Source organism: Neofelis nebulosa, chromosome 1, assembly GCF_028018385.1.
Source record: "Neofelis nebulosa isolate mNeoNeb1 chromosome 1, mNeoNeb1.pri, whole genome shotgun sequence".
Lineage (NCBI taxonomy): Eukaryota > Metazoa > Chordata > Mammalia > Carnivora > Felidae > Neofelis > Neofelis nebulosa.
In genome coordinates, this window is record NC_080782.1 from 124,683,749 (window position 1) to 124,696,696 (window position 12,948).

General features: G+C 46.6%; 1 protein-coding gene and 1 long non-coding RNA gene across 4 annotated transcripts; both read left to right on the forward strand.

Annotated features, from left to right (window-relative positions):
* Positions 1-5,310: 5,310 nt before the first annotated feature.
* Positions 5,311-7,337, forward strand: LOC131514871 (uncharacterized). Its single transcript, XR_009263306.1, has 3 exons — positions 5,311-5,398; positions 6,844-6,950; positions 7,158-7,337. It is a non-coding gene; the product is annotated as an uncharacterized LOC131514871 (long non-coding RNA).
* A 141-nt stretch (positions 7,338-7,478) lies between these two features.
* Positions 7,479-12,673, forward strand: SPATA24 (spermatogenesis associated 24). Of its 3 annotated transcripts, none has more exons than XM_058735185.1 (6): positions 7,479-7,628; positions 8,806-8,871; positions 9,099-9,229; positions 9,322-9,392; positions 12,318-12,420; positions 12,513-12,673. In XM_058735185.1, exons 1-6 carry the CDS (start codon positions 7,512-7,514, stop codon positions 12,655-12,657), a joined length of 633 nt encoding a protein of 210 aa, XP_058591168.1. In that variant the 5' UTR covers positions 7,479-7,511; the 3' UTR covers positions 12,658-12,673. The 3 variants fall into 3 exon arrangements, with proteins under 3 accessions (XP_058591168.1, XP_058591178.1, XP_058591184.1); XM_058735195.1 differs by having other exon boundaries at positions 7,480-7,628; positions 12,528-12,673; XM_058735201.1 differs by lacking the exon at positions 7,479-7,628 and adding an exon at positions 7,787-7,974.
* The last annotated feature ends 275 nt before the right edge of the window (positions 12,674-12,948 follow it).

The window sequence follows — 12,948 nt, forward strand, 5'->3', positions numbered from 1 at the left end:
ATAATTAAATTGACTTGACATAGATTTCATGGCAGAGATGAATTATCTGTGATGATACTAAATAGAGGCAAAACTAACTCCATTAAATGTCAGGTCTCTTGTCTGTTTTTAAAGCACTGATGGTAGTGTTGTGTTTATTACCTAATAGACTACAACACTCAAATTTGGCTTTCCTCAGTAGAACGGTATTTGCCTTTGGCTGAAGAATAGTTTAATCTACTTCGTATGGTCCAAAATATGGCTAAACTATGACTTCCTGGGTTCTATTTTAGATGGGTTGTCCACATGGTGGTAAAATAAGCGTCTTCCTCTTGCCTCCATCTTCTGGAAGGTTTCCTGATCACATATAAACTCTTTAGGTAAGGCTTATTCTTGCTGTCTTGGCGTGCAGCTCTACATGTTTTTGTGAGCATTAATGCAGAATGGGGATGTGTGAGGTGGGGAAGTGGGGCAAAGCAGGGCTCGTGGCTTAAGCAGAAGGTGAAGCTCCCATTCATGAGAATGAAAGCGCTCTTCACGCTGCCTGATCAGCAGTGAGGAGGGGAGGGTGAAAACCCTTCTCACAGAGGACACTGCAACTTCAAGGAATCCATGTCCCCAGATTAGCAACCCTGAGGTTCATCTGCTCATACCAGAAAACTTCTGAATTTCCTTGATCAGCTCCAGGCCTCACAACTTGGGACGAGTGACTGGTAAGAAAATGCCACTGCTATGCTTTGTGTTGGAAACTGTTAGAAATTATACTGAACTCCAAACCCCACTGGAACATGGGATCCCGCAGCCTGGCCAAGCCTTGCATTGTTCTCATTTTCATCCTCATGCTCAGGACTGACTTTGTGAGGAGGCATTGTTGGGATTCCGGAAGCTTTCTGTTACAACTGGCCACACCTGCAAGTTCATTGTCTCTGCATGCCCTGTTCCTCACAGAAGCTAGCTCTTAATTAGTATTTATTTTGGACTTATTTATGGTATAAGCTTAGTGCTCTAATATACTTATTTTGGGGAAGGGCCAAGTTACTCTACATCCTATGTTTGAGCCTGCATTGTTGATACCTCGTGCAGTGACCACCACGTAAGTATATACCCATGTGTTCGATATTGACGACGTCATTTGCATCACACTCAGTATTGGGAATTAAAGATGTGAATGTTCTGTGACCAGAGCCAGGTTTGACAGAGGTGGAATCAGCTCCTGGTGGAATACGAATCTTGAGAACTCTGGTCACCTGATCCACTGCATCTGGATTGAGTGTATTTTAACGGAGAAAGAAATTAAACGATTTTATATAAAAAGAATGGCTCTATATTTTTCCTTTGTTCTTTTACCCTTGTCCATGGCATCCTTAGGCACCACAGAATGCTGGACTCCCTTGGAGCTAGTTAGGACTAGAGAAGGCTTAGTGTCTCTCCTCTGCTACAGTCTTCCCTCATCCATCAGTGGAATTATTGATGTTTAGAACAATAGATAACATTGGTGGCATCACCAATTCTGTATTTCTTGTCTATCAGATGCTAGCAGCTGCAGGATATTATAGCCTACATACAGAGCTAAACTACTTAGCCCCCAAATCAGGTGTCCCAGTTCCCTAATGGCCTTGTTCCCAACGACCCATATTTAGGAAAGTCTTGGTTTAAAAAATACAGTACAGGGGCTCCTGGGTGGCTCAGTCAGTTAAGCGTCCAACTTCGGCTCAGGTCATGATTTCACGTCTAGTGGGTTCGAACCCTGCATTGGGCTCCGTGCTGACAGCTCAGAGCCTGGAGCCTGCTTCAGATTCTGTGTCTCCCTCTCTCTCTGCCCCTCCCCTGTTCAGACTCTGTCTCTCTCTCTCTCTCTCTCTCTCAAAAATAAATACTAAAAAAAAAAAAAAATACAGTACATGGGGGTGCCTGTGTGGCTCAGTCAGAAGAGCATGTGACTTTTGATCTCAGGGTCATGCGTTCAAGCCCCACTTTGAGCGTAGAAATTACTAAACAAAAACACAAATTCAAAATATAGAGTACATGGTTCATAACAATATCTTTCATTTGAAGAAAGATAGAGATGAGATTCAATTCAGCAAAGATGGACACTGTGTGTCCAGTGGGTTGAGCTTTGGGGATGGGGGTTGGGGAATAAGTGAGACCCAGCACCACAGCTCCAACTCCTGGAGCTCATATCTGAGGGCAAAGCTAACTTCAGACAAGTTAGCTCCCCAGTGGGATGAATGTCAAAGGGGAAATCAAGAAAACCTTCAGGTTCTTTAACAGGAATGTGATCCAGTTTGAGGCTTCAGTGAAATCAACTCTGAGGGAGAGAGACCTGAAATATAATCATCCTTCTTACAGAATGCAGTGATTTTTTTTAATGTTTATTTTTAAGAGAGAGAGAGAGTGGGGGAAGGGCAGAGAGAGAGGGACAGAGAATCCCAAGCACACTCCGCACTGTCAGCACAGAGCCCGATGCGGGGCTCGAACCCACAGATGTGAGATCATGACCTGAGCCCAAGTTGGACGCTTAACCGACTGAGCCACCCAGGCGTCCCTGCAGTGATTTCTTTTTTTAAGAGAAGACAGAAAAATACTCTGAGTGCTCCCATTTCCATGAATAACACCACCATTGATCCAGGTGTGAAAGTCAGAAAGCCAAGAAACCGTGTGGTAGACTTAATTTGAAGTCTCCCAAAGGACCATGCTTAATATTTGTGCCCTTGCATAGTCCCCTTTCTAATCTGGACTGGCCTTTGATCTTTAACCAAAAGAATGTGGCAAAACTAGCAGCTTCCATTTTTGCACTTAGGAGAAGTCAGCTGCCATGTAAGTCCAACCACCCTGAGACCACTAAGCTAACCACATGGAGAAACCAGGCAGAGGAGAGGAGAGGAGAACCAAACAAGTGAGCTGGCAGCAAGGACTAAGAACCCAGACAGAAGATCCAAGCTGCGCTGTTTGGGCCACCTTAGCTGATGGGCAGAACAGAAATAGCCTGTCCCACCAAGCCCTGTTCAAACCACCGAGTCATGAGCAAATGACAATATAGTTACTGTTTTAAGTCATTACATTTTGGGGTAGTTTGTTTGCAGCAGTAGACAACCAAAACACCTTGGCTTCCTTTTGTCTTGTAACCCCTCCTTCGTTAAATCCTATCAGTTTGACCTCCAGAACATTCTAAATCCAACTACTCTCTTCATCTCCTCTGACACCATCTGACTCCCAAACTACCAGCCGCTTTTTCTGATAAAAACTGCAATAGCTTCTTAAGTAGTCTCTGTGCATCTACTCAGGGCCACTTCCAATCTGTACACCTTGCTGCAACCAGAGAGATCTTCCCAGAGCATAAATTATGTCATCCTCTCGCTTAAAATATTTCAGTAGCTTTCTTTTGCTCCAAGAATAAAAACCATCAAAGTTCTTTGTGGGGTCTAATGCTTAACAAGGTTCTACCAAGTTTCTGGCCACTGACCCTGCTTGCCCTGTACATCTATCTTTTTCTTTTCTGCCAAACTAGCCTTTTTTCTTTTTTTGAGTTTTTTTTTTTTTTTTTAATTTTATTTTTTGAGAGAGAAGAGAATGAGATCATGACCTGAGCTGCAATCAAGAATCAGACGCTAAACTGACTGAGCCACCCGGGTGCCCCCATACTAGCCTCTTAATTACTACACTCTGCCAATCCCTTTTGCCCCAGGGACCTTACATATACTATTCTCTCTTTCTGAAACCCTTTCCCACTCACCTGCCCCTGCCTGCTTTGTTAAGTGCCTCCGGGTTTATCTTAATAGGTTTCAGCTCAAAATCCCGATTCCACACAGAAGCCTTCCCTGACACTCCAGACGGGGCAAAATCTCCCTTTAAAATACTTTCCTTCCAGGGCACCTAGCTGGCTCATTTAAAAGAGCATATGACTTTTTTTTGGTAATGTTTATTTATTTTTGAGAGAAAGAGAGCACAAGCTGGGGAGGGGCAGAGAGAGAGGGAGACAGAGGATCCAAAGCGAGCTCTGTGCTGTCAGCAGAGTCACCCCTAGGTAGAGCATATGACTCTTATTAATAGCAGGTCGTCAGTTCAAGCCCCACGTCAGGCCTGGAGCCTACTTAAAAAAAAAAAAATACAGGGGCGCCTGGGTGGCTCAGTTAAGCGTCTGACTTCAGCTCAGGTTATGATCTTGTAGTTTGTGAGTTCAAGCCCCACAACAGGCTCTGCTGACAGCTCAGAGCCTGGAGCCTGCTTCAGATTCTGTCTGTCTCTCTCCCTGTCTCTGCCCCTCTGCCGCTTGCGCTGTCTCTCTCTTTCTCTTAAATATAAGTAAACATTAAAAAAAAATACCCATTCCTCTCAGCACCTGTCATAGCTATAATGTTATTTACTTGGATAATGACTTAATTTAGGATTTAAGTAAGTATTTATTTGATGATTGTCTCCCCCACTAGACTAAGTTTCATTCTGGGTTTATCTGAGCTGAACCTTAAAGAAATGACAAGTCATCTGCACATTGGCTGGAAGTGCAGCCCAAATTCTTTGAAACTACAGTGGGATGTGTCCCCTCTCCTTGAATCTGAACCCTGAGGCCTCCTGACAAATAGAAAATAGCAGAAATTACACTGTACTGTTTTTTAGGCCTAAGCCTTAAGGAAGTGGCCATCTTCCATTTCCTTTTTTTTGTTGTTAGTTTTTTTTAACATTTATTTATTTTTGAGAGACAGAGAGCAAGCGGGGGAGGGGCAGAGAGAGAAGGAGACACAGAATCTGAAGCAGACTCCAGGCTCTAAGCAAGATGTCAGCACATAGCCCGAAGTGGGGCTCAAACCCACAAACTGTGAGATCATGACCTGAGCCGAAGGCGGACACTCAACCGAGTGAGCCACCCAGGTGCCCCGGCCATCTTCCATTTCCTATCACTTTGGATGCTTTCTCTTAAACCTAATCACCATGCTATGAGAAAGCCTAAATAGCCCATGGAGAGGGACAAGAAACTTGGTCCTCAGGCTCAAATGCGTTCCCTGCTGATAGCACTAAATTTGCCAGTTATATCAATGAGCCACCTTGGAAACATTTCTAGCCTCTCCTTTCCCAGTCCCCCCACCAAAATCCCATCTGATACTACATCATGGAGCAGAGATGAACTTTCACTATTGAACCCCGCCTAAATGTAAGATTCCTGAGCAAAATGATTTTTTTTTTAAGCTGTAAATTTTAGGTGGTTAGTTATACAGCAACAGAAAATGGGAACATCAACCAGAAGGATAACCCTGTGCAGAAAGGCAACACTTTCCGGGGCAGGATCACAGAGCTGTTTGTGATGTCCTGCCATCCTGAGTCTTACTGAGCCCTGGCCGGCCAGGAGCCTGGAGTGTTTGTTGACATACAGAGGGGGAGTCTGTGGCGGTCCTCAACCAGAGGACAATCCGTCATGTTCATGCTGGTATGCAGGGTGCAGACCTGGATCCAGGGTTCTCTCTTGCTCACAACCTTCCCTCCCCAGGGAATTGGCTGGTGGAGACTACTACACTCCAGAGTTTTGCCCTGAGGGGCAGCCTATTCCAGCTTCTGGAGGTGAATGTGAATGGCAAGGGTTATCAAATTAGCATTTCAGGGGTGCCTGGGTGGCTCTGTTGGTTAAGAGTCTGACTCTTGATTTCGGCTCAGGTCATGATCTCATGGTTTCGTGGGTTCAAGCCCTGCAGCAGGCTCTGCGCTGGGGATTCAGTCTTTTTCCCCCAACCACCGCCCCTCCCCTGCTCATGCTCTCTCTCTCCCCCAAAATAAAAAAATAAACTTAAAAAAAAGAAGTAGCATCTCATTAAAGACTTGAGAGAGAAGAGACAGTTCAAGGGGGGAATCCAGGTATTCCTGCCCCAGAGGAATGTGCAGCTTTGTCCAGGGTGATTCAGATGAACACTCACATTCAATAGACAAAACTCCAAGAAGGCGCTGTGCTGAGGCACACAACCTACAAGACACCTTCTAGGCCCTTGCTGTCCAACACAGTAGCCACAAGCCACTATGGCTATTTAAATTAAAATGTTAACTAACCAAAACTTTTAATAATTTAAAACAATTCCTCAAGTCTCATGAGCCACATTTCAAGTGCTAAACAGTCAAATGTGGCTAGTGGCTGCAGTATTGGACAGTGCAGATATAGACTATATCCATCACCTACATTTTATTGGATGGTACTGCTCTAGGCCCTTTAAGATTGGTCAACAGAAAAGGCCTTGCTCTCAAGGATATGAGAACAAAAACAAGAAACAAGGAAAGATAAAACAAGGGCTGCCACTGGGAGACTCACAGGAATGGTCACATTTATCAGGCCACAAATCCAACCCCAAAATATGTCCCTAAGGAGCTTTGGGGAGCAGCCTGAGTGGCCCACCTGAATTTTCAGCTTCCCTTCCTGGTCACTGATAACACTTTTTCCAAACTCCTTAATATAGTCATTTCCTGCCTGGGGGGTATCAAATTTCATAACTTTAGTATCCAATATGTTCAACAAAAATGTAATGCAGCATCATGGTTAAGAACATGGACTCTGAAATCAAACTTTCCGTGTTAAAACCCTGTTCCAGGGTTTCCTAGCTTGAGTGAACTTGGCAAGTTACTCATTCTCATAGAACCTGGTTAAGGGTATTATAACCTACTTCCCAAGGTTATTGTGAAGATCACATGAAAAAGCTTAATGGTGCCACAGAATAGTGAATACTCAGTGAATATTCGCTCCGATTTTTCCTAAGCTTATTTAATCTTATTTGGGTTTTGAAGAAAGCCTTCAATGGGGATGTGATGATCCCCCTATATCCTCAATGGGTGTGTGTGATCACTTTATCCTTGTCTACCTCCATTCTCCGTGTCTTTCATGCCCCTCTTCAGTTCTCCTGATCTCTCAGGGCCGTCCCCGGCACTTTGACATGGTGGCACCTGGCTCCAATGTGGCTACCAACAACCAGGTACCAGAGTATGAGGACTCTTCATCTTGAGTGAGGCCACTCTCATTTTCTGGTCTGTGCTTCCCTTCATTGCTTGGGTTCAGATTACCTAAATACTAAATGTATTCGTACTTGTAAAAGAAATCACAGGAGCCTGGAGTCTCATACTCTGGGTGAAATCCAGAGATTAGGGTGGGAGAAAGAGAGCTGTTAACGTTAAAAATGCAGGAGTTGCCTTAGCTGGCTCTTGCTTCACAGGTCTTGCAGTTTAACAGGCCCTGGGATAAGGCTGAGGGCCTTGTCTGAGTGAGGGCTGTTCACCAAACCGTGCCCCGTCTGCTCCTCAGGTCTGCGTGACGAACACAAGATAAAACAGGTGTGCAAATAAAGTATAAACTTAAATCCCTAAGGGTTGTTAGAAGTTCCTCCACGGGAAGGCTGTGCTTTTAAGAGTGTGGCTCCTTTAAGAGGCGGGCTCCATCCCTACTAACAAAGAAAGTCCCCGCCCCCGGTTGCCAAGGTGCTCTATGGCGTCCCATTCTCATTGGTGAACGTCGGTGGGTGAGGCGCCCAGAGACATTTCCAACGAGCTGGCGGGGGGGGGGGGGGAAGATGGCGACGCCCCTCGGGTGGTCGCAGGGGCGGTCAGGATCAGTGTGTCTCGCTTTCGATCAACTGCGGGACGTGATCGAGTCTCAGGAGGAACTGATTCACCAGCTGAGGAATGTGGTATGCAGCCCGAAGAGCTGGGGGAGGGCCGGACCGGACACCTAAATGGCGGGGGCGGGGCCAGACCCTGTCCCGACGCCGATGGCGAGCTTAGAGCACATTGCCAATGGCGTCATCAGGAGGAGGCGGGGCCCGAGTATGTTCTGGCTGGTAGGGGTGGAGCCAAAAAGGGTCAAGGTCTTCATGATAATTTTCCAGGGAATTTAAACAAAATTAAGTTGCTTTCTACTCTCTGTCTGGTTGTGTAAGGCCTACTAGATATCTCCCCGTGTATTCACTGAGCCTCACTTTCCCCACTTCTAATTGGATATGACTTCATTGGCTTCCCCGGGGTTCTCAGATGCAGGTATTGAAACTATAACGCGTTTTCCATTATGGACATCTCCTCCCCAGTGTCTAATGCAGCGCCATTTTGAGTGCAGTAAGCACAGGTTTGTCTCTTGCACATGTTAACTTAAGGGCCTGCGACCCTTTAATGCCCCTTTGCTTTTGCCTTCTGAGTCAAATCCTAGTTCATGAGTTCAAAGCATTGGAGACACAGATTACCTGGACAGGCATGGTAAAGTCTTGGGCAGCTGAAGTTCATGGTTTTTCTGTTTTTATTTTCTATCTTGATAAGACAGCTGGGAGATATCTCCATCTCAGAAACAAAACTGACTTAACATTTATTTCTCACCCTGAGGGGTGCGTGCAGCTCTAGGCATTCAATTACCTGCAATTCCCTGAGGGTACCCAGCTCTTCTTTGCAGCTGGCCTTTGCATGTATGTTCTCACCATCTAGAACACTTTTCTGTTTCACCCCCTCTTCTTGCCCACCCCTGTTTACCAGTCAGAGCTCATGTCTGATGACCCCTTCTCCAGAAGCAGGTCTGACCCTTCCCCAGACCAGGGGCCTCCTCTGGGCACCACAGCCTTTTGTGCTTCTCCATCATAGTGCACACTGTGTTAGAAGTACTGGCCATGGGCTATCTCCTATATCAAACTGGTTGCTCCTTGAGGGCAGGACCTAGAGCTGAGCCTCTGTGAATCTTATGGAACCAAATTCTCCCTGTTCAGAGCCCAAGTCTCATCCTAGGTGCCCTGGGTATCATCCCATTGTCTAACCTTGGTCCTGGTCCCTAGAGAGTACCCCTTCAACACCAGCCCCAGGCCCTCCCTGAGCCAGGCTCTGTTGCAGATGGTTCTCCAGGATGAAAATTTTGTCAGTAAAGAAGAGTTCCAGGCAGTGGAAAAGAAGCTGGTGGTAAGTAAGGGCCTCTGTGGGCTCCTGATCTTCCCCCATTTCCTGGGATCCCTGTGGATGGGCACAGTTATTATTGGCCTCTGACAGCTTCCTGCCCTAGTAGTGAGGACAGAATCTTCCTGTACCCTGGCGTCTATATGCCTGTCTGAGAAATGGAGCTGTTAATGGAACCTAGGAGACCTAGGGTAGCTCAGGGGTAATGAGGTCACTGCTTTCTGTTCCTGCAGGAAGAGAAAGCTGCCCATGCCAAGACCAAGGTCCTCCTGGCCAAGGAAGAGGAGAAGTTGCAGTTTGCCCTCGGAGAGGTAGAGGTGCTATCTAAACAGCTGGAGAAAGAGAAGCTGGCTTTTGAAAAAGCGTGAGTGGGCCTTTCAAAGGGTTGTGAAGGGTTGGGGGTCCAGGCTGCCTGTCAGCCTTCCCACCCTCTCTTGTCTTATCTTCTCCACCCAGGCTCTCCAGTGTCAAGAGCAGAGCCCTGCAGGAATCCAGTAAGAAGGACCAGCTCATCACCAAGTGCAATGGTAGGCGGGAGGCCCGTGCTCCCCCCCACGCTTACATACATGGGCTCTTCCCTAACAGCGCAGTGCCTGTGTCAAGGGCAGGGTTTCACCCCAACTTCTGCCCCCGGCTGAGGATACCAGGAGGCCCAGGCGGGCCACACCATCGCAAAGGCCTTCAGGGACCAGGCAGGCCACGGAAATGAGGGAAGCAGTTGGTGTACAATATTCTTCATGGCCATAAAGGAATGGGCTCGCTCCCATTTTTCTTGAAACATACGACCTTTTAGTCCAACTTTTGTTTTCCCACTTTTGATGGGTATTAGAAATAGTGTACTTCACTCATACCTTTTACAAGAGGAACAGCAGGGCAAGCACAGTCCTATCTGGGGCTGACTGCTAGGGACCCAGTAGGGAGGGGTAGGGACTGTGGTGACAGGAAGAGCCGTGCCCTCTCTCAAGGGCTTAGTGCCTCTGCTCTGGGGAGGAGGGGGGCAGTATTGTCAGATCCTTAAAAAAGAAACTGGAAGCCAGTTTTTCATGGAAACTTTTGTGAATTTTTAGTGTTGGCAACTGATTTAGAAATTTTAAAACTATTGTATAGGCTAAGTATAATATGCCCATAGGCCATTAGTTTTCATCTCTGCTCTGTGCAGATGTATGTGGCTCCTTGTTGGCTCACTTGGTGCCATGAGCTGTGCGGCACTTTCTGTCAGCCACCCAGTGTCTCTAGATCCCAGGAATGCCTTTCAGTTTCCCAGAACACTAAATTCCCCTTACCTGGTTTAAGGAACAGATCTGAATTCCACATGCAACATCTGCTTCATACATTGCAGCAGATTTTGAGTAGGCCAGAGACCAGAGCCCAATTCCAAAAGAGATTCAGAGTCCCTTCTGATGGACTGTCACCTGAAGTCTTGGGCACCCGTACCCACCAATCCAGCCCTCTCTCTCCCTTGGTGAGTACTCTTACTAATAAGATGCCAACAGGCCAATATCTTGATCTGACTAGGTAGGCTGACAGGCCTTGTGGCTGTTTGACCAAGGGCTCTCAGTAGGGCCTCCTGGGGCCCAGCAGGCAGTCACTGCCTCTGTACCCAAGGCCACCAGACCCCACTCCTTCCTGTCTCTCTGCCTGTCCCCATACTTCCCTAAAAGAAACCTAGAGTTCTTTTCTGGTGGTACTCGAGCATTTCCTAGAGATCAGCCAAAGCCACGGGGTTCTATATCTGCTTGTGGAAGCGGTGTGTGTGTGTATGTGTGTGTGTGTGTGTGTGTGTGTGTGTGTGTGTGTATGCTATGGGGATGGAACTTGGCTACCCTCCCCCAGAATGTCCCAGACCCCTCCAGTGGGACACAAGCCCTCACCTGAGCAAATCTCATGACCTGAGCCTCCCCCTGGCCTGTTGTCCAGGTTGGGAAACCTCCCTTTTTGTGGTTTTAGTTTGTTTTTTATACTTACATAGTTTCTTATTTTTCTCAAAGGGATTTTCTAACCATTCTCTCTGTGGGTGCTATTTATTTTAAATTCATCTCTAATTTATTTTAAAAGATTCACATAAATTTCTGATGCCTTTTCCCAAAAGAACTTCACAATCAATCAATCTGCGTGACCTGGGGAAGAAGGTTCAATAGGCATGGTCCTATGACCGAGTGAGCTCATTTTCATTCTCTTCCTTCTCCTGTGTCTTTGTCTCCTCTTTTCTATGCTGTGCATTAACTTTTTACCAAATCTTCTCTTCTGAAACCTTAAATACTTCAGCATTTCTACATTTTTTAGACCTTGTGTTCTAGTTAATATTTGTCTAATCTTTAAACGTGGTGGGATTTTCTTCCTAGGAGGATCAGAATTTTCCAGGGCTCCCTAAGGGTCAGTTTATGTAAATGAAGCACCGCCTCCCCCCCCCCCCCCCCAATCCCTACAACCTCTTTCGATTTTGATGCAAGACACAAAAATCATCCTTGCATCTAATGAGCACTTAATTTGGGGTAAGCTTTGTCACCACTGTCTCCTCTCACCTCACGCCCCTGTGCTGTCCCTGTCCTCATATTACAGATGAGAAAATGGGTCTAGAAGAGGAGGCAACTTGCCCAAAGTAGCAATACTGTCTCATCAATATTAACACTGCTAAAACATCACCCTCTGTTCTCTGATCAGTTCCTGAGTTTTAACTCTCTTTCAGGAGCTGCCTCCTTGAGGGTAGGGGCCCTGTCTTCTCTCCTTAAGCCCTAGCACAAGTCTGAGCATCCAGCTGGCCCTCAGTACGTCTGGTTGGATTGAGATGACTGAACTAAGTGATGTTTCTAAGTCCTAACTCCCCAGAGGATATCCTGGTCATTCATTCCACAAATAAATTTATTGTGCACCTTCTATGTGCCAGGTACGATTTTAGGCCTTAGGGTTAAAGCAGTAAATTTAAATAATATTTATCATTATGGATATCATGGATGTAAATCCTAGCAGAGAAGAAAAGTGAGTAAAATATGTGGTATATTAGATATAAGTGTTAAGAAGAAAAAGAAAGCAGGAAAAAGGGATAGGAACTATTGGGAGAGGTTGTACTTTAAACTAGGAAGTGTCTTGCCAAGGAGGTGATAGCTGTGAAGATCAGCAGGAGTTAGGGACAGGAGCCATTCATCCTCCTGCCTTTGGGCAGCACTGTCCACCACTCTGCAGAGGCCTTTTCCTGCCCTCATGTGAGTCACCTGGTCCAGAATAGAGTTGTAAAGTCACTGACACATTCAGCAGACATTGTGCCGCTCAGTCACCAACCTATCAAAACGCCATAATAAACTCATTCTTACCATGATGTTAACAGCTACTTGTGGAGAACCCCTGGGTCAGGAGAGCCAAGTTCTAAAAAGACCCATAAGGGAATGAATGCCTTATCTCAGGAAGGAGCCCTTCGGATGGGAACCACGCCTTCTCCCTGCCTCTCTCCCCCACAGAAATTGAGTCTCACATTATAAAGCAAGAAGATATACTTAATGGCAAAGAGAATGAGATTAAGGAGTTGCAGCAAGTTATCAGCCAGCAGAAACAGATCTTCAGGTGAGGTGTCTGGGCTAGGCTGGGGGTTGTTGATGGAAGTAGGGAGCCAGCTCTCTGGTCCCTACCCTAGACTGTCCCCAGCCCATGCCCAGCCAGCTCCATTGCAGGAATCACATGTCTGACTACCGGATCCAGAAGCAACAGGAGAACTACATGGCCCAAGTGCTGGACCAGAAGCATAAGAAAGCCTCGGGGACGCGTCAGGCCCGGAGCCACCAGCATCCCAGGGAAAAATAAAATTGTCTTCACCTTCCTGTTCTGTAGCTGTAATGCTGGACCTCTGCCTTCTCTGCTGTGGGGGTCCCCATCCCTGTGGGTTTCTGCTTCTGCCACGTCAGGCCTCACCAGTGCCCTTACTCCCAGGGAAGAGGCAGAAGGCACTCTTTTTTTTTCTCCCTGCCTGCCTCCGGGGCCTTCATGACAGAAGGGAGAATCAAGTTACCAGGGACTGGGTGGGGGACAGGCCTTGGACCACTACTTTCCAGGCCACTCCTTGGCTCAGAAAAGGATGCTGCTCAAGTCTCCAGC